This window comes from Pinus tabuliformis, chromosome 4_2, assembly GCF_031772625.1.
Source record: "Pinus tabuliformis cultivar Carrire ecotype Pingquan chromosome 4_2, CPIR1, whole genome shotgun sequence".
Lineage (NCBI taxonomy): Eukaryota > Viridiplantae > Streptophyta > Pinopsida > Pinales > Pinaceae > Pinus > Pinus tabuliformis.
Genome location: NC_142304.1, coordinates 1,073,015,255 through 1,073,037,486, shown reverse-complemented (window position 1 = coordinate 1,073,037,486; position 22,232 = coordinate 1,073,015,255). Strand labels below are relative to the sequence as shown.

At 40.7% G+C, this 22,232-nt stretch overlaps 1 protein-coding gene across 1 annotated transcript; it reads left to right on the top strand.

Moving 5' to 3' along the window:
- Positions 1-4,521: 4,521 nt before the first annotated feature.
- Positions 4,522-8,081, top strand: LOC149173359 (uncharacterized). Its single transcript, XM_089427917.1, has 2 exons — positions 4,522-7,407; positions 7,510-8,081. Exons 1-2 carry the CDS (start codon positions 4,671-4,673, stop codon positions 7,956-7,958), a joined length of 3,186 nt encoding a protein of 1,061 aa, XP_089284043.1. The 5' UTR covers positions 4,522-4,670; the 3' UTR covers positions 7,959-8,081.
- The last annotated feature ends 14,151 nt before the right edge of the window (positions 8,082-22,232 follow it).

Genomic DNA, 22,232 nt, shown 5'->3' with positions numbered 1-22,232 from the left:
GATGCACGAATGATAACACCCAGGGGTGGTTTTGTTTGGGTAGTTATGGTTTCTATTGGAAGGGCATCGGGCGATAAATGGTAAATGGTGAAGTCCGCCCGATTCCATTCAGTGGATGACACGTCGCAGTAAAGGAGAGAGAAATACCGCCTTTATCGAGCAGGTTTTCTCCTTGCTAATTTCTCGCGCGACATGATTGAGGACCGTTAGATCTGGCGGGGTGATCCAACGGCGGGGAATGATTGGGTAGGTTCCTTTATCGGGTGAGGCATGGGCCATGGGGTCGGTGGGGAAAAGTCAATGGCGAAGGGACAATGTGCAGATGGGGCAAATGGGTGGAAGTGAAAGGTAAGTGGAAGGGTGAGGAAAGTGAAGTGATGAGCCCCATCCGAGACATAACAGCAAGTCATCCTCCACCTTTTGCCTCCAAAATGGCAACGACGCGCTTCAGAGCTAACAGTCCTAATAATACATCACAAACATTGAGAGGAGAAACATCACATAATACCTCATCTGTGAAGAGCTTGATGCTGTAGGGAAGGCGATACTGCTGGCTGACTTAGAGATCTCGTCCTTGGCGAAGCCAACTGATGTTGTACAACTTCGAGTGTGGTATGGTCAGTAGGCCCAGCCGCTTCATGGCCTCTGCTAAAATGAGGTTCTTTCGGCTGCCACTGTTGACAATGAATTGCAGCGATGAGCCCGTCACCCACATTTATGAGTGGAAAATACGCTCTCCCTCCTCTCGATCTTCAGGCTCATTCTTCTGGATCTTGGTGGTGGAAACAATGGTGCTTGGCTCCATATCAATAATCTTCTTCCCTTTATTATTCCTATTGTCGGGTTTTGACTCAGGGTCGGAACATGCACCTGATTCTAAAGCCTTCAACTCGGCCACTAGCGACTGCTTAGCCCGACACTCACTTGTGTTGTGAGTGGGGCTCTTATGGATCTCATACCACTTTCCTGTGTCCTTCTTTAACTTCATGGTGATGTTATTTTCTTGCAGCTTCGATGGGTTGTCTTCGGTCACCCCGCCTTGGCTTTGTCCTTTGTTCTTCGGATTTGCAAATCCAAAGCCTTGCTTATTTTGTTTAAACTTCTACTCGATCTTGACAGCATATCGGTACGTTGTGCCAAGCGAGGAGATGTTTAGGAACTTCATCTCGCCCTAGATGTACCTGTGTGGTCAGCCGCAATATTTGAGTACCAAATTCTGCTCAGAATCCTTGATACCCAACTTTGTGCGAAGGGTATGAAAAATATTGGTAAACTTTGTACCTTCCCTACTGTAGTGTGTTCCACTTTATGTATTTATCCTCATAGCTTTCGACAGGGTAGTACTGCTCCTTAATGGCATCCTGAAATGAATTCCAAGTGGGTGCAGTTGAAAACAGTGAGGTCGTACCTTCATCCTTCTGCTCACAGTAGGTTTCCCACCAATTCTTGATGTAGGGGGCGACTTTGAGAAGTGCAAAAGTGATCTTTTCCCGACTGGAAAAATCATGAACAGAAAAATATCCTTCTAGTAGATTTAACCATTTATCTACAACATCTACATTTATCTGACCCTCAAATATGGGAATGTCAAAATTAACTTGTACCTTAGAGGGTGTGATGCTTCCAAAGTAGATGCTGGAAGTAGATGCGTCACCCCTGGGTAACCATTGAAGGATCTGGGCAAAGTTTTCCATCATTGCGTTCCTTTATCGCTTGAGGGCTTCTTCGAGCAAGATTTTGATAAGATCTCCTCCCCCCTCATCTTTCTTTTCACCCACCATGTGAGGTTGTCGAGATTTGTGAGGATGGTCTTGCAAAGGTTCGACCAGTTCAAGCCCTAACTCCTTATATCCCGACCTCGTTGAGGACATGCAAAGAAAAACAGAGAAAGAGTAGACTGCTTTGATACCACTGATCCGGATTTAAATAGGAACGCAACAAATTACAGATATAACCATAAATACAGAGATGTAGCAGAAATAACACTTCATTTCATTAATATCTAATACTGAAGTATGCTTACAAATAGAATGGAAATAAGACTAGCTTGGGCGATGATAGCTTATCTCTGAGAAGAGATGTGGTGGCTACATGTCTCTAAACTGAGTTACAATGAGGCTCAAGGGCCTTTTTATTATTGAACAATAAGAGAAAACCCTAAACAACCAAAACCCTAACCCGAGGAGATGTAACACCAAGAGTTTATGGGTCCCGTTGGGGTTAGTTGGGCAGCCAACTTCCTGGGGTCGTAACTTGGTCATATTATCTCTGTTTAACGTGTATGATACCTCATTGGAAAGATCTCTCTGAGGACTACAACTGCTAACATGATTTCCATAGCAAGCACCGAAGCAAAAAAAAACATCGTTTAGGGCCTCAAAACGGCTTCGGAAGTTCACGACCCAAAAAGCTCCCAAAAATAAGAAGTTGTGCTACAATTAAGGAAACATATGAATTGAAAGAGACAGTGGCGGGGGTCCAAGTGAGATAGGCAGGTGGCCACCAACATCCACCTGGATCATCCCTTGGATCATGAATCGTCCACTTGTAGGAGTCTTTCCTTTCTCTTGACAACTCATGTCATTCTAAGAAGTCTCATCAAGCTAGCTCATTCCTCCAAACGATTCCATAATGTTAAGTCCATGTAGAAGTCATCTGAAACCCAGTAAGTCATCCATCCACCCAGGTTGTTTGCACCTAGGTTTTCTCCTCTACCAAGTCATTTTTATCATGCCAAGGATGTCCATCCATCCACAACTCCATCTACACTCAAATGTGCCCAAGGCACAAAATGAACATATAATGATGGAAGCATTCCCAAGGGAGTATACTCGGTGATTGCATCCCACAATTGCAATCCATGGCAACTTGTGCCCCTAGGGACCCCAATTGCTAGTTACAACCCCCAAGTGCAAAACACTAAACTCCATTGTTTCATATAATTTTTAACACTCCAAATTCTCAAGCTTGTATCCAATTCCACCCAACACCTTGCCGTATTCAACTTGAATCCATGTATAATGCGCTCTATCCATCCAAAGAAGTGCCCAATCCTTACCATTAATATAATTATCTTTATAAATCAACTCAATATCCTCTTACCCATTTCTTTCGCCATCTACAACTTGATATCTTTCTTCTTTTCCCTTAACTAATCTTTCTTTGAATCTTTTTCCTACAAGCCATAAAAATTTTGTTGGGATATGACACTAAATAATTTAAAAGAAGGTAAAACAAACGCAATATAAAATATCCAATCAAATACTTTTTTTTCACAATTTTACTGTTAATTCAATCTTCTAAACAATAAGCAAATGCCAAAACAATAATATATGCATAGTACTCCGTGGAATCCTAACGCGGGAACTTTTTTTCACAATTTTACTATTAATTCAAACTTTTAAACAATAAGCAAATGCCAAAACAATAAAATATGCATAGTACGCCGTGGAATCCTAATGCGGGAACCTTTTCGATGATTTCACTGTTTACAAGCTTCAACTTACTAAAAGCTACAACCCCAGATTTTCTAGTAGCACCCACTGGGAGAAAGCAACAACGAACCCCAGGGTTTCTAGCACCCGTTAGGAGAAAGCAACAACCTTGCTCCTAATTTTCAGGGTCCAATTTGAAGGTAGGTACAACTCCCTTAATCTTGCCACCTAGCAAAAGAAATGGTGTGAGAAGGGCAATAAGATTATGATGGTTTTGCATTTGTTTGCATTAGTGTTTATGGTTTTTTTGCTTATGAATGGTGAGGTTGTTGATCTCTTCAACAAACCATTAACGCATTTTAGCTCAGGTTGATGACAACACTTCAACAATGTTAATCACTACTTTAATATCAATATCAACATCTCAACAATAACATAAAATTTTAAATCCCTCATATTAACACCCTAGTAGTGCAGCTTAACATTTATCATATCATATTAATAAATTCCTCGTATTAACACCCTAGTAATGCAGTTAACATGTATCCATGGAGCTAACATGTACCCTCTCTCACAGTCTGTTGTGCACGCAAAACAAATACGTTTTTTCGCGTTGGTTTACCAATATCTGGAATCTGCTGGACATTTTTCTTTATTCAACTGAGTGGGGTCTTCATAGTGTTGGAACTTGGATAATCCCAGGAATAGTCAACAGTCGTTAACCAGTGATTAGTCACCGTGATTCTGGATTCTGCATCCGTCCAAAAGTCACACACCAATAGTCCAGATGACCCGGGCAAGAATTTTTGGACGATTCAAAGCCTTTTTGCCGTGTAGTTGGAACAGGGGGTTGATAACGGAGAATGATTAGAATATTCTCCAGATATATACCATTGCGGTGCGCAGTATATACTCCAGATATTTGAAAAAATTAGTATACTAGACGATTTATCTGCTAACGTCCAAAAGTCACAGACCAATAGTCCATAGTCAAGATGACCCTTTTGCCTTGCAGGAGAACGACCAAACACTTCCTTATCGAATCCTATGGAGATTTATGGACGATTGGTAATGGAGAACGATTGGATTATTCCTTTCCGGAATCCTATCGAGTTGCGTGGTATGTACGTTAGATTTCTGGAAAAAATAGCAGACTCGGCAATTTCGACAATATTTTTCTATGTTTGAATTTCTTCTCACTTTACATTTTCTATTATTCTAAATTCGAAGTTAAAAATGAATCCATGCGTCTATATAAGCAATCACAATGGTTTTCTGAAGCATTGTGATTGTTGTGTTTCACAGATCACTCTGTTAGAGAAGGAAATGATGAAGATCTGTTACCTCCCTTCTCTTTTCTGGTGGTGCCACCTACCCTTCATTCTCTTTCTCAATCCTCTTGTGTTTTCCACACCCATCGACCATTTCCCTCGTCTCAGCAATGCTTCTGATCAACACGCTCTGCTTGCTTTCAAGTCTGCCATCACATATGATCCCTACCAATCCTTAGCCACTACCTGGAAACCGAATGTTTCGTTCTGCGAGTGGACGGGCATCATATGCAGCAGGCGCAGGCAGAGAGTCGTTTCCCTCAATGTTTCAAGCATGGGATTACAAGGTACAATCTCTCCCCTTCTCGCCAATCTCTCCTTTCTTACAGTACTCGACCTTCACAATAACAATTTGCACGGCCAAATTCCCTATCAATTGGAAACCCTCTTTCGCTTAAAGATGCTTCGCCTCTCTCAGAATCAACTCCAGGGTTCCATTCCACCCACTCTGAGTAAGTGTCGCAGTTTGCGGAACTTGACTCTGAGATATAACAATCTCACAGGAATCATTCCCCCACAACTATGTGTTCTCCCCAACCTACTGACCATGTCCTTGGGAAATAACAATTTGGTGGGAACAATCCCGGACTGCTTGGGAAACATATCCTCTTTGCAAATCATAAGTGTGGCTTACAACAACCTTCACGGCAGTGTTCCTTCCGAATTGGGTATGCTAAGCCAGCTCGACAGTCTTTCTTTCTATGGGAACCATCTAACTGGACACATTCCATTGGGGTTGTGTAGCAAGGGACTCTATCTAGCTGATAATCAGCTGAGTGGCACCATTCCTTCTTCCCTTTTCAATTGTACAAAGCTTCAAGAGATTGCCTTAGCTTTCAACCAACTCAGCGGAATAGTGCCCATGGAGTTGGGTAAATTGACACATCTGCAGAAACTTTACTTAGGCGCCAATCACCTGATTAGCGGCAGCACCACGAGATGCCCCATTCTTGATGCTCTTAGTAACTGTTCCAATCTACTATTAGTAGACTTATCCTCTAATAATCTCACAGGGAAATTGCCGTTTACGATAGGCCGCCTCCCTACAAAACTCTACTACTTAGACTTGAGTTTCAATGAATTAGCCGGAGGAATACCTCCGCAAATTGGAAACTTAACTAGTTTAACATTCTTCAGTTTAGAAAGTAATTCTTTTACAGGGTCAATCCCTTCTTCAGTTAATATGCTTCAGAAGTTGGAGAGGTTATATATGGCTTCCAATAATTTACAAGAAAACATCCCTATGGAAATTGGGCATCTAAAAACCTTAGGGCTCTTAGATCTCTCAAAAAATAATCTCTCTGGAAGAATCCCTGATTTTGTGGCCAACCTCTGGCAGCTAAGATATTTATATCTTAACCATAACCAGTTGTCAGGAAATATACCTACAAATTTAGGGAAATGTGTGAACTTACTCTTGCTAGATCTATCATACAACAAACTCACTGGGCACATACCTCCACAAGTTGCAGGCCTTGCAAATTTAGCCTTCTATTTCAACTTGTCAAACAATTTATTACATGGCCATGTACCTTTAGCACTAGGAAAGTTCAATAAGATTCAAGCTATAGATATTTCTGCAAATCAATTAACTGGTTACATTCCAAGTGCACTTGGAAGTTGCCAAGAAATAGAATATCTTAATCTTTCTTGCAACACACTTGAAGGTCCAATTCCACTATCCCTCAGTGAACTTCTCAGCCTTCAGGACCTAGATCTCTCGTCCAACAATTTGTCGGGTGGAATACCCATATCGCTAGAGAATCTCACAATGCTCCATCACTTGAATTTTTCTTTTAACAAGTTGTCAGGAGAAGTCCCTAAAGAGGGAGTTTTCAAAAAGATTGCCGCCACTGCATTTATGGGAAATCTTGGTCTATGTGGACCTTGGGTAAATCTACCACAATGCAATGCTCATAAACATGAAAGTGCTCTAAATCTAAAAAGAGTTATCACACTTGTTTTTGTTGTAGCATTTGTTGTATTGTGTTTGTTTCTTGCAATCTTGTGGAGACGAAAATGCAAGAGACATATTCAGAAAGTGAGTGATCCAACATTAAATGTGGGGCATCGAAGAATCTCCTATGCAGAGCTCGTCATCGCAACAAATGAATTTAGTGATGCCAACTTGTTAGGAGTTGGTAGTTTTGGCAAAGTGTACAAAGGGCTTTTGAATGATGGCACAATGGTGGCTGTCAAGATTCTCAATCTACAAAATGAAGGGGCTCAAAAGAGTTTTGATAGAGAGTGCAAAGTTTTGGGTAAAGTTAGACACCGAAATTTGATTCGGGCTATAACCTGTTATTCAGATCTCCAAATCAAAGCTTTGATATTTCCATTAATGCCAAATGGAAGCCTAGAAAAGTGGTTATATCCCGATGATGGAGAACAAAGTAGTTTGAATCTGATTCAAAGGTTGAATATAGCAATAGACATCGCCCAAGGCATGGCGTATCTCCATCACCATTGTTTTGTGCAAGTGATTCATTGTGATTTGAAACCCAACAATGTGCTGTTGGGTGAAGATATGACTGCGTATTTAATAGACTTTGGCATTGCTACTATATGTTTTGCAAGTAATGAAGATGGAGCTCTCACTTCCACAAATGCACTCAAAGGATCTATAGGGTACATTCCTCCAGGTACTATTTAAACTATATACCATCTTAAGCAATGTTATGATTTTCTTATGTTTGCTTAACATTTTGAATTAAATAATTTAAGATGAGGATCTATGAATGCAGAATATGGAGTGGGAGGACAAGTTACAATAAAAGGCGATGTATATAGCTATGGGATAGTGTTATTGGAAATGCTCACTAGAAAGAAGCCCACACACGACATGTTTGTGGAAGGAATGAACTTGCAAAAATGGGTGGGTAGTAGTTTTCCAAACCGAGTACAAGAAGTAGTCGACACGGGTCTATTGAGGAGGACTAATAGGTGCAGTGAAGAAGATAAGGATCTCAATTGTCTCAGTTCACTCATAAATGTGGGCTTACTTTGCACAAATGAATCTCCTCAAGGACGACCTACTATGATGGGCATTCTATGCATGTTGCAAAACATCAAAGACACTTTTTTGAGCACTATTGCCATTCCCAAATTCCAATCAAATCTAACACATTTGTTGGGTAGTACAAGTACTACTATGAACAACATTTGTGAAGGTCAAAGTTCTTCCACATTTTAGTCTATTGTAACAAAGTGGTAGTTATGTAACTAAACTATGATGTAATTTGAGTCTTATTTCCCTTTCCTTGTTTGTACATAAATATGTGGTTGATTGTATGAAAATGTGAACAATAAAGTTAGATCCATTGTCAATGGTGTTTTGGAAATGTGGAAATGTTTTTATTATTCTAAAATTTCTTATTCTATCTCAAAAAAAAATTATGTTCAATATCCTTTGCATGTATAACTGAATGCATCACACTCACTTGTATTAAACACATTAAAAGTTATGCATAACTGAATGCATCACACTCACCTTGTATTAAATACATTAAAAGTTTTGTATTTCTTTTAAATGATTAAAACATAGAAATATTTTTTAGTTCTGGACATTATGGAAGAAAATGTCATAATTTCTAGTTGATGAATATAATTATTGTTGATTTTTTTCTTTTTTTTAAACAATATAACTAGTATTGTTTACATCCATACCCATGAAACTAGAATGATTAGAACCAAATGATAAGCACATGCATACATTCATGCCCTATTGAAGAGGTTGTGTATCTTGCAACATATATTAGTAATAAAGTAAAAAATTGAGTGTTATTATTAGATTATGAAACATGTGATACTTCTTTGCCCTGAAATATGTGGAGTTAAGCAGCAACAAACTAATTATACAAATTAAACATTTCTTCATTTTCCAACCATCTATTTTGATTCTAGAGATACTATGATTCAGAGCCTTGTTAGTTCTGATTAGACAGAGTCCTAAATTCTCATACCCATGATTGGAAAGTCCTAAATTATTAGAGCCATGATGCATTCTTCAAAATTGTATTTGATATTGGATGTGAACGAAATGGAAGTTCTATTTTTTTTTGTTAAATTGTCATTGAAATTTTCAGTGATTTTTAGGCATGCCGGGGATTGATGGTTTAAGGAATAGCTCAGTGAGCTTCCACATAAGAAGGGGAAAGTAAGTTTAAATATGAGAAGAATCCTACCAAGCTAAATGACGAGAAATTTAGCAGGAACATAAAATCATGGGGTAGAAGTCAATGTTGCAGTTATATCTACAGTTCGCCCAATTTTAAATGCATTGTCCCTGGCAAGATTCTCTTCCCTTTGCAAGATTCAGCCTTCCCTGTGCCTTCAAAATATCCAAGGTTGATAGCATTTTGGACTGATGTTACCGAAAAGAGGCCAAATTTAATTTAATTTTTTTCTTTGGAAGCAGACGCTAATTTTGAGGAAGGAGAATGCAACAATGGTGGTTGTGATTCTATTTATTACATGCAAAGATAGTTGATGGACTACTTCGAGGAGCGAGCAAATGTACTAAAAAAAATGGAGGTTGGAAGGAACAAGATATCAATGGCATGATTGGCACTGAAGATATATATTTGGACAGTAGATAAAATTTAGGAAACTTGCCATTCAAAGAAGATTTAATATTTAGGAAACTTGCTTAAAAAAGCAGAGATTTTCGAAATCGATTATCCCACTCAAAAGCCCACCAAGAAAATCTCGCTAGAACTTGCTCAGGTTTAGAAAACTTGCTGAGCATTATTATTCCCTTCTTATTATGTTCATCCATCTGCCTGTGCATGTGTATAAATTTAATTTCAAGATTTCTTGAAACACATGGCCGAAGTTCATTGAAGAAATACAGAACATGCCTGTGATTTCTTCATTATAAAAAATCTCGGTGAAGCTCGTTGATTTGATTTAGAGATTGAAGAAAAAATAAACACAAATGATCCCAGGTTCCAATGATTTCAATTATTCGTTTTTTTTGATATTTTGTATTTGACTAAATCAACTCCTATTCGAAGCCCCATGATGAATCTTTGCAAATCATAGGTAAATGTTATTAGTAGTGTGAATAGTTTGTTGGTAAATAGTTTTTCTTAATATGTCACCCTTAGGTATTTGGAGAATATAAAAAAATCATTATTTATATTCCACTTTATTTAAACTTCAAAAAGGAAACTCAATTTTCTGCTGTATCGGTGTTTACTTTATTTTACCGGAAAAGTAAGTGTTTAGCATCATTCTTGAAGACTTTTTTATTCAAACTCCAAAGACGGAAAGATTTAATTAATTTGATCGCGGTCTTTTTTTGAATGAAATTTAGCTTTCTAAGAATACTTTTTGGTTAATTGTGTGAGGGAGGTATTTTCATGACTAAATTTACCGAAATGGCATCTGCAACCCATGGTTTGTCACTGGCTCTTCTTTGTCTCTCGTTCACTCATATCACCATATTCAACAATCACTGTTGGATTCCGGTTTCCTCATCATCATCGGTGATCCTTCTGAGTCCCCATGGAGATTAGAGTGCGACTCTGTCATTTGGCGCAACTCGAGGATCTTGCAGCAGAGGAAGAGAGATGTTGGAGATAATTACTGCAAGTTACATTCAAAAGTCTTTAGTCTCAGGTAGTTTATATATAATTTAAATTTAAGATGGGAGCCGGAGCGTGGGAGAGCCATGCGTCACAGGGAGCTTCTAGCCTCCTTGCCTACAGACTTATCACAGGAGCCAGCCACCTGACAGGAGTAGCTTTGTTTCATGCACCACTGGTGATCCTAGATTCCTAGCTTTCGTTTTCATCATAGGAGCCAAGCAGCTGATAGGTTTCCGGTCATTGGTTTTCGGTCGGAGCCAATCACTTTGCTGGGGAGTTTTGTGTCACTCCAACAGACATCCGAAGACGTGCCAGCTTCCAATCTGCATGGCCTCTTATCTTATTTTCTGCCACGTTCTCCCTTCTTGCATGGATTAGCCGGCGTGGCAGTTCGGAATCTCTCTAGCATGCATGGGGACGCCTGGAGGGTAATCTGAACTCAACGAAAGCTCCCATATTCTCCTTTTTAAAGTCTTCCCTGCAGTTGTCATCTGTTTTCTCGACCCCGGGCCTTGCGGCCTCGGAGTCTCTCTGTTTTTCCTGGTTTTCTCATCGTGAAGACTCCTGCTTTTTAATTTTCCCCTTCATTATCTGTTGGTGTTATCGATATTGCTCATGGACGCTCTCTCTCGCTGCTCTCGGTGAAGCTCAAAAAGGTCAGATTTTTATCCTATCCCTGTGCTGGTAGGTCTGGTTTTCGATGAAGTTTCTCTTAAAAGGTTTCTGTAAAAGCTGATGAAAGTTATATTTTCTCCATTATAAGAAGTCTATATGGCTTAAAATCGCTTTGATATCTGATTATGGTCTGAACTCTTCTGTTTCTAAAAATGTTGAAGTCTTTATTTGTTAAGATAAAGAATTCTATAGTCATTTACAGTCCGTGCTCAGATTTTCGCATTAGAATTGGTAAATGGTGGTGCATTTTTCAGCTATACTGTTGCTGCATTGACTGTCAGGACCATTCTTCTGCTTAGTTTTTCTGCTCTATCCTGGTTTTGGCGCTCTCATGGCTCCTGTTAGGGTGGCTGTCGGAATAACCAGTCAATTTCCGTGATCGTTTTTTTCCGACGATCCGTCATGGGGGATATTCAAATTTTCCGGAGAGTAATCTGGCTCTATCCTAATCCTTTGTGTCTTCTGTACTAATTAGTACCCTTTTTTCATCCGGTTCAGCTTTTCAAATCCTTCTCATTCATTTCTAGTCTAGGAATGATGGTGGGGAATTGTCCTTTCCTGTCTCCTCAATAGGTGTGTTTTAGAGTGCTGGTCTTATCGCCTTCAATTTCCCTTTCTGGAGCATTCCATCTTTCGGATCCCGAGAGCTCAATCTGCTGAAACTCTTAATTATCCTTATCTAGTAGTGTCCTTAAGTCAGGATAGGATCTACGGATCGGATCCTTCCTGATCTGTCTTCTTAATTCTTCTCCTCTAGGAGTTATTCCATCTGGGGATTTTGTTCAGAAGGGATCTACGGATCGGATATCTCTCGTACTGTCGCTGCATATTTTTATGGTCTCTAGGTATCTGCCGGCTTTATTGCGTCCTATATTCCATCAAAATGGCGGATGGGTCCGATTCATCTGCCACGCAGGCTCTCATTCAAGCCTCTATCCAAGTTGAGGAGGCTCGAATGAAATCTTCGAATTGTACAGGTTGGCAAGCCACGGTGGAAGATATGATAATCAATCCTGCCTGGCAAGAAATAAATAATCCTCTTTCTGCGGAGCATGCTTCGGGAGTATTGAAAAAAGGAAAGGACTTTTCTAGAGAAGACCGGCTTCCCGACCAAGCTTTACATTTCAACAAATCTAGGAACCCTGTCAAAACTGTACCTCCCCCGAAGGCCATTTCTTTGGACAGTGTCGTTCTTACAGAACGTATTGACAGTTTGCAAAATCTAGCTCTGGTTGGGAAATGGCATTTCCCTGAAATGGGTGAAGCGGATATGAGGAAGTGGCTGACAGACAAATGGTCCCCCCTAATCGGATATACTCCTATCATCTCCCGTCTTATGAAGGAATGGTACTCTTTCCATTTCCTAAAAGCTTCTGATTTAGAGACTATTCTTCATAATCCCTGGGTTTTTGGCAGAAGTTTCTTGTCCCTCTTTCGATGGTATATAGGTTTTGATCCATTAAAGAATACTCCATCAAACAGCCTGATCTGGGTGAAACTTCCGAATTTGCCTTTGGAACTGTGGTCGATTGAATCTCTCTCAAAGATAGGGAACTCGATAGGCAAGTTTGTTTATGTAGACCCTTGGTGCAGAAGGGAGAAAGATAAGAGAATTGCGTGGGTCCTTATTGTTATAGACATTTTTGTGCCCTACAACTCCAAGCATGAAATGTCCATAAACCAAGGGCTCCTAAGTCCCTAAAAGTGTTGTTCTAACCCCTAAAGGAACAAGGTCAACAGATTACAGCTTCTCCCAGAAGTTCTCCACCAAAAACTGCTCAGAATTGGTCAAAACAGGATCATTGCAGCTGCTTCATTGGCTAAGTGTGTTGCATCTCACCTAAATACACTGTGAGGGTGCGTTGCATTTCAAAAGTCCCTTCTGTGGGGTGCGATGGGCGAGAAATGACAAATGGCAGTGTCATTCCGCGAGGTGGAGAGGCAATGGAAGCTTCCAGAATCTTCTTCTGTGACACTTGCCTCACTGAATTCGACCAAGGATGAGTAAGAGGCCCTCAGTCTCCAAGTGGAAGCACGAACTGACAGAGGGAAGACACTAATCAAATCACAAGCTGACTCATCCTCCTTACAGATATCTACATATAGATCTCTCATCCCAGAGATCCTGAGGTTAGAGGCTGGAATTTTGCATATTGTAAGGAATTGTTGTTGGTTTCAAGAGACAAACATCAGATTGTTGGGTGATCTATGCTTTGTTTTGAGGTGAAGAGGGGCTTCTTTGCTGGGAGGTTGATGCTGGGTCAGAACAACTGGTTGTAACTCCTCCTGGATCTTTTCTTGTTTATCAATAAAAGCTATTTGAGTTTTCCTCCATGCTTTTGTATCCTTGATGCTTGTTACATTTGTATGGTCAATTTAAATCTGATCCTAAGTTGTTTATGAATATAGATCCATGTCTTTCTATAGTGCTATGATTCTGTGATCTTACAGGTACTTTGTGAAGCTGGGCGTGCAAGGGAGCAGGTAGCTGAGGACTATCAAAGAAGAGAGGGATCGAATCGAAGGATTAGCGCAAGACAGAGGTTGGTCTTTCTGTTCCTCTCTATCTATAATTCATAAAGGAAAAACAAAAGTAGTTTTTCTCTGTTTGTTTCTAAGGCAGCTGTCACACCTTAGTGGGATAGAGTAGTTCTATATAGACACTTTTCCCTGTAACAAAATGGCAACTCCGCTGGGGAGCTAATTAGTTTGTTTGTTTATCATTCTTTGTTGTTTGTTTCATAAACTTATAAGTAGCATTCGAACTGCATTTGCCATAACGAATGCAAAGTAGATAACTGCTACTTCAATCCATCTACTGGATCTGTTTATGATTTAAACAATTGATTCACAAACTATCTGATTGCCCTTGTGATAGCTCTTAGATCCTCCTTAGATCTACCCTTGATTGTTGCATTACTGATTGCTTTTTACTCGGCCAAAAACCAAGAACTGAACTGCAAACTGTGACCCGGAACCTGAACAGAGTCTCGTTTCTGGTTTAGCGCAGGTACTGTTCAGAGATTCTGAATTTCAGCGCACTTCCCGAGTGGACAACCTGCGCTGCATTTCAGATTCTCTGTGTTACAGGTGCGCTGATCAGACTAGCTCTGTGCAGCTGTGGCTTCTGTGCTTCATTCTTTCCAGTTCTATTCCTGAATTTTGCTGCCTGTGATCAGTATATGTCTGTTTGAAACTCCTTTTCCTTGCTGTTATTCCGCCTCCTTTGTACAAAAGAACTGTAGATGTTTTTGTGTGTTTGTTGAGTCATTTACAGTTCTCCTTTGCAAAAGTAGTGTAGTCGTAATGTCGTCCTTTGATTTGAATCTGTCGCAAGTGTCGATTTCAATTGTAGGAAAGAGTTTGATTGTTGTTGATGGTCGATTATCCTGTTGCTATTGCTTTTGGTCTGAATTTGTAATTTTCTAGTGTCAAAAACAAGTATTCATTTCAAAATCGTAAGGTGTTGTAATCGTCTCCATTTTTTGATTTCGAAAAGAAACTTGTTTATGTTTGTCGCTTGAAAATAAATTCAGATTTGTGCATCAACTTTCTTTTTAGCATCCATATACTAAGAAAGTCGAAAAGCAAATACATGCATGTGCATTTGCATATAGACAGTCTGTTTGGCTTGATTTAGGAAAGTGCATTTACAGTGTGCTCTTTGCTCTTTGTGAAAAGGTTTTGTCTTTCTTTTCCCTAGTAGCTAGGATTTTCATTGCACAAAAGAGATAAAAAGTTTGTTTATCATCTTTAGATTGCATTTTAGGAATTACATCTACATCTCGTGGTGAACCCGAAAGGCAAACTTCATAAGCAAGATCAACTTAAAATAAATTCAATGAATCTAACAACGCTTTGGAACTTAACGCACAACATTTAGAGGTCTAGGCTAGAGACGTATTCCGGCGTCGTAAAGCTTGGTAACTGTTGTTCTCACTGATGGTTGGGTGATTCCTCCACTTTGAGACGATAAGTGCCAGTACGGACTTGTGCTCCCATGTACCGTTGAGTATATTTTGGGAGACCCCTATAGGCTTAAATCCTTTATCCATAGGAAGCCGTGTCTGCCGCCCTATCGATCGCAATGCACTGAACACAGCATTCGGGAAGATTGACTGCCGTATCGTAAAAAGTATTCTGCAGTTTTGCGATTGGTTTGGCACTCCCTCTACCTAGACTTCCAGAGCAGTCCCTTTCGTTCCTTTTCAGACTCCTTAACGGAAAAGGTCCATCTGAGCACTTGTCACTTCAGGCTCATTAAAAATCGAAGGAGACTAGAGTCATCTTTTGTTTTGTCTCGACTCTTAAAAACTGAAAAAACAAGTTGTGTCAAAGCGTCTAAAATTCATTTAATTCGGAAACATACTTCCCCTTTATTTTAGTTGATCGAGTAATCCGCAATCGTGGAAGAAAGTCAATTGAAACCTCGGCGTTCGCGGAGGCTTACGAGTCAACCGTCTTTGTCTCCAGAATCGAAGCCAGTACGGATAAAGCGAACTCGTTTAACCGGTTCCAAATCTCCTATTAAAGTTAGAACAAGTGTTCCAACGACATCAGAGACTCCGGTTACTCCAAACATTTCTGGAATCCCTGCCTCTACAGAAGAAGTTCAGCAGCCACAGAAGGACACTGATACTAATCCTAGTCTGAGAGTAAACACTTGTGTTACCGAACCAGTTCCATCTACAACTGGTTCGGAGAGTCTTGCTCTTCAAACATCTGTCGCTGTCGATTTCACACCTTCTTCGGCACCAGAAATATTCTACGGACCTGACGGTCTTCCCCTTCCACCTGGTCTGATTGCCATAGAAGAAATTGTAGAAGATCCTCAAACAAGTACTCCAACGCAATTTGGAGTCGGGGTCACTCTATATCTTTCTTCATCAGAAGTTAGTCTACCACCAGCGGAAGCTCCTGTAGAATCGCTAGGTAATCTTTTGGATAGACTAGATATGTCTGAACAACCGTCGACATCTAGGACTGTGTCATCCGACACAGCAGCAGCAGAACCTCCTGCTACTACTCCAACAATGTTCACCAGTATACCATCTGTCCCGGCAAGTTATCAACAACAAGCCGGAGTCCAAGCAGGGACTATTTCGACGACATGGTCTGTTCCTATTTCTTCATCCGGATTATCATCTGGTATTTCTTATGTTGAAACTCAACAAATTGATCCAATGTATCTTCAAAGGCCAATCTAAACTTTAAGTACTGGATTGCCACCATATGGAGGATAGTATGCATTTTCATTGTTCCCCCTCGGAGAACAACCATATGGGAGTTTAAAACAAAGTTCAGGTCAAACTGGAATTATATCCAGCGGTTGGGTACCAATACTGCCTCAGCAACCAAGGGTTGTATATTCAATGCAACCAGTCCACCCTGTGTCGAATATTCCCACTATACATGCTATGGTGACTGCGTCACAAGTACAAGTGCTACCTGTTGTATGTCAACCCCAAGTTTCTTAGGTTGCAATACAATAGCCTCTTGTCTCGACGACTCAATCACAACCTCAAGTTAGTGCCTCCTTATTTGGAGCGACTCAGGCTCAAACAAGTACTATGACTACTCATCTTGGTCAATCATCTAGTATTGGACAACAGCAAATGGTCCAACAACCAGGGCTGGTTCAATCTCAACAACCGCAATTCCAGCAATCATATCAAGGACCTGAGCAACAAGTCTTTGTAAGTAATGGGCAACCGCATTTCCAAAGCGGTTATCAGCAACCATATTATAATGGTTATGCCCATCAACCTTGTCAAAGTTGCCAGCATCAAATACATTATGCTGGTATGCAAAGACCCACTGCTCAGGCGATTCCATCTTATCCTGGGTATGCTTCGCCTAACCTGAATCAACAGTTGCCCTTTGTAGCAACTCTAGAATTACCAGATCTAAACCGGCTAACGAATGATCCAATTACTTATGCCCCTTGGTGGCCAGCGATTCCGCATAAACTTCCATCAGATATTCCTAAATTTAATGGAAATCCGGGTGAAGACCCGTCGAATCATGTGATGACATTTCATCTGTGGTGTTCATCAAACACCCTAAATGATGATTCGATTAGGCTTCGCCTTTTCCAGAGGACGTTAGCTGGTCAGGCAACAAAATGGTATATCGAATTGCCTAGAGATTCATTCGACAACTTCAGTACCCTAGCCACAACCTTTTTAACCCATTTTCAATTACCGATAAGGTATGAAACGGGAACGGAACTCCTTACCAACTTCAAACAAACGACGACCACTCACATATCTGATCATATACATGAGTGGCGACGTCGTCGTAGAATGGTAAAAACGTATGTTCCCGATCAGCTATTAGCTGAATGGTTTATCAAGTCATTACTACCTTCCATCACGGAAGATGTGGCAAAAGGGGGAGTCGTCACAGAAGATCAAGTTATCGCTCGTGCACAATATTTGGACTTGATTTACACTCAGTCCGGCACGCTCTACGATAAAATACCTGACGCCCCTAGACCGGAATTCTCAGTTCCTCCTCCTCCTAAATCAAACAATGACTCTCATGCCGACGATGGCGTGATTGGCGCAACAGACACGAAATCGATAAAGGCTACATCTAAAAAGGCCTGTAAGATTTCCAGTCAAAATGCAAATGAGGAACTTCTTGCCTCGGAAGTAAATTCCGTGTCGACTGACAAAGGCAAACAACTGAAGCAACCAGGGGGCAAGAAGAAAAAGAAAGGGAGAAAAAAGAAGCAGGATGAGTCATCTCCTGAAAAACCTTCTGCAAACCCTTCTGGACAAAGGGAACCCCCTGCGGGGTGTCATATATGCGATGAGGATCATTGGACGAGAGATTGTCCACATATAGCTGAAGTTAAGAAACTCTTTAAGAGTTCAAAAACATCAGCAGTATTGATTGATCCGTTTCCAAACCCGGGAACCAAACTGGTTGCTAATCAAAATGCTTCCCGATCCCAAGTGCTTATGTTGTCTATATCAAAGCAGCAAAATGGTGCTTTGACAAGGAATAAAGATTACGGGAATCCACAGCTGTCGAATAACAAGGCTAATGAACAACCTAGTAGTTCGACAACAACTTTGACCAAAGTTGTGCCACCCATCATTCCTGAACAAATGATAAAGTCGCCAAAGGGAGTAGTACACAAATCGACATTTAATCCTCGTGCAAAAATAGCACAGAATTATAATATAATAGAGGACTTGGCCCAATCGCCGTCCGCTATGTCGACACTTGAGGTACCACAAAATTACCTCTCCCAAGAGCAAGCTTTATTATCAGCAATAGGTGGGATTGACCCAATAGATTCCAATCTTGTGGCCTTTGATCATAAAGGATATGACCCTCAGTTACCAGCTCAACTAGCTTTCCTTATTCAAGTGAAAGCCCTCAACAAAACTGTTCATCGAACAATTATTGATGAGGGGGCATCCACATGTATTATGTCGATGAGTTGCTGGAAAAATTTAGGCTCACCACCCTTGTCGCGATCGTCAACAATGTTAAAAGCATTTGATGGACGATTGTACACTCCATACGGTATTTTAAGTAACTTGCAAGTTGAACTGGGGGGTAAAACAGTAGAAATTGATGTTGAAGTAATCGACGGAAACCTCGATTACAACATCCTACTGGGAAGGCCATGGATATATGCCATGGCCGCAGTTGTGTCGACCTACTTCAGGAAGATTTCATTTCCCTTCCAAGGAGGAATTACAATCGTCGACCAACAAACATTTCTCCCCAACAGTTCACAAGTTACGGGAAGCATTCCAATGATCCATGGAAGCAATCATTCGCTCCAAAATATCGGAGTAGGTCTCCTAAAAGACCCTGCCTTAATGGGTACTTTTGCCCTACCGCCTCCGAGTAATCTGGTGGAAGTGGCCACAGTGGAATGAAGTCTTCTATATCTAAACATTTTGTCAGCATGGATCATCACCATTTTAGAAATATTGTAGCAATCAATTTTCTTGGCCTGGGGGGCAAACCCAAATCAATGCTCATCGAGTGTTTGGATAGATAGGTCTAAGGAATATGGCACCTCTTCAAATCCTTTGTCGCATGTACATTCAACAGATGAAGGAATCATTCATTCAATGATAGGAGAGGCACCATGGGAAGATTACCACCATCGCTCCCGTCTTCCAAATTACCACAAAGATTATTCCAGCAACCTTAATCATCCTTCAGTTTTTGATTATCAAATACTGTAAATATGGTGGATTCCGAGGACGATTCTTATCTCGTGTCGACCTCGTTAAAAAATGAAACAAGGAGTCATGAGGATAGTTCTTTTACTGTATCAACCTCATTAAAAAATGAAACAAATCCCCTTTCCAAATCTCAAAGGTAAACCTTCATTCCAACCACCGAGTTGAATGCAATGAAGCTTGGGGGGCGTGCACCTTGATTTGCGTTATTATGCTGAGGGCATGCAAACTTATCACGAGCAGTGTTACTGTAGGGTTCAAGCTCGTTAAAAAATAAACCCACCACGAGCAGTGTTACCGCAGGGTTCAAGCTCGTTAAAAAATAAACCCGCATCGAGCAGTTTTAGCACATAGTTCAAGCTCGTTAAAAAATAAACATAAGACATGAGCAAATGTTTCCCCCCGCGTTTAAGCTCATTAAAAAATGAACTATTCCCCAGTAAATAACCATCGTGAATGTAGTACTTCAGCCATTAAAGCCTTGGTCGTGTTTGCACTGTCACCTCCACTTTTTCATTGGCCGATCATTCACCTCCATTTGATTGTTTACCCATTTTGAGGAACAGTTGCGAAGAGTGATTTCACTAGCCATCCTTGTGACACTGTCATGATTGGAAAATTCCAAACCTTACCTGGAATTAGCTGCTACCCATTTTATCACTCGTTCCTCAAAAGACGAGTCTCCTTTAAGCTCTTTTCAACTGACTCGTAAAATATGAAAAGATTTCTGAGCCATTGGCCTCTCCAGCTCGTTAAAGGGACAGGAAGTGCTATCCCTCTAGATTTTAATCTTTTTGGACGTAAGGGATTATTACACAAAAAGATCGAGCGCTTGTTTTGTTCGGCTCATTAAAACTATCGAAAATTCATCCCTTCTATATTGTTTTATACTTTTTCGGACTTAAGGGATTAGATGACGAAAAAGGAATTTTGGAGTTACCTTTACGTTCCTTTTCAGACTCTCTAAAATTGAAAAGGACCGAGTTGTCTTTGTCGTTAGACTCGTTAAAAAGATTAATAGTGACAAACTTGTCTTTAGACGAGAACGAGTTTCACTATCGCTAGGCTCGTTAAAACATAGCGATGGGTTTGCCCGAAGGGAAAATTATAGAACAAGCATATGTTATCCTCCTCAAGCTTGAAAAAAATAAAGAGGTACTGGTCAGCAATGACTGGGGAAAAATTGGGAAGAAAACTCAAAGAAACTTTGTTGGTAGCAAGTCGCTCTAGAACATGACACTTCCACTCCGTGTCCGAGTCGGGTTGGGTTGTTTCATTCACCGGTCACATCACCATGGTCACGCCATACCATCCACATTTGGGGTTAATGCTACCAATCCATCACATCAGTGTCGCCGATATGTTCAAGAGAAGTCATCCAGAGAAGTCACCTGTGTCTCACCCACTACCATACATTATACTCCATTCTTTCATGACCGCCACCCTGAACCTTATATCACCAGATCGATTTCACCTCCATCGAAATCATTTGCTCCGTTCCGTGTCATTGATGTGGGATTCATTAAGGCCCTCCTGTGACGGATCACTTCTTGTCGACATCAGCTCATTATCCAAGAAGTTGATCTAGGAACACCCCATTCAGTACTTTGAAGTTTGCATGCCTCAATGGCAAGTTTCTCACTTCCAGCGACAGGTATACATCAATGGCCTTCGACCGAAAGATTTTGCGTGGTGTTCGACGCCAAGTCCTTTATTCACACCACGTGAATTGTACTGCAGTACCTTGAGCGTCATTATCATTATCGGTGATTCCTCTCGCGCTTGTTAACAGTTTACATCATTGACTGGTAATCAAGCGATGTCCTTCCATGTTCGACTTCAGAACATTTCTCACATGGATCGACTTGTACTTCGAGTGAAGATTGGACGAGATTGAAGACCCCAGATCTAGTTTCATCCATCCGGGCTGCGATATATATTCAAGGAAATAAAAACATTAAGTGTACATCATTGCAGCACAGATAATCATCCTACCAAAAGGATGATGGCTCTATCAGAATCATCAGTCTACACTCAGACGGTTGTCTGTCCTATGTACATGAAAATGAATTTATAAAGCTGAGCATGGGAATGCTCGCCTCAGCTAGATCATGAAAATATTATGAAGATAATGTATTCTATTGTATCTTATTACAGGTCTCCTCCCAGCATTGAAAGAACTTCAGATCCTCATAATAAAGCATTTCACCCGACACCAAAAGGTTAACGGCCTCATACTTTAGGGGGCAACTGTTATAGACATTTTTGTGCCCTACAACTCCAAGCATGAAATGTCCATAAACCAAGGGCTCCTAAGTCCCTAAAAGTGTTGTTCTAACCCCTAAAGGAACAAGGTCAACAGATTACAGCTTCTCCCAGAAGTTCTCCACCAGAAATTGCTCAGAATTGGTCAAAACAGGATCATTGCAGCTGCTCCATTGGCTAATTGCGTTGCATCTCACCTAAATACACTGTGAGGGTGCATTGCATTTCAAAAGTCCCTTATGTGGGGTGCGATGGGCGAGAAATGAAAAATGGCAGTGTCATTCCGCGAGGTGGAGAGGCAATGGAAGCTTCCAAAATCTTCTCCTATGACACTTGCCTCACTGAATTCGACCAAGGATGAGTAAGAGGCCCTCAGTCTCCAAGTGGAAGCAAGAACTGACAGAGAGAAGACACTAATCAAATCACAAGCTGACTCATCCTCCTTACAGATATCTACATATAGATCTCTCATCCCAGAGATCCAGAGGTTAGAGGCTGGAATTTTGCATATTGTAAGGAATTGTTGTTGGTTTCTAGAGACAAACATCAGATTGTTGGGTGATCTATGCTTTGGTTTGAGGTGAAGAGGGGCTTCTTTGCTGGGAGGTTGATGCAGGGTCAGAACAACTGGTTGTAACTCCTCCTGGATCTTTTCTTGTTTATCAATAAAAGCTATTTGAGTTTTCCTCCATGCTTTTGTATCATTGATTCTTGTTACAT

Excerpts from the sequence above, each read along its gene's own strand:
- LOC149173359 (XM_089427917.1), top strand. The coding sequence starts at position 4,671 with ATGAATCCATGCGTCTATATAAGCAATCACAATGGTTTTCTGAAGCAT. Across the intron at positions 7,408-7,509 it reads TATAGGGTACATTCCTCCAG|AATATGGAGTGGGAGGACAA; the intron begins GTACTATTTAAA and ends CTATGAATGCAG.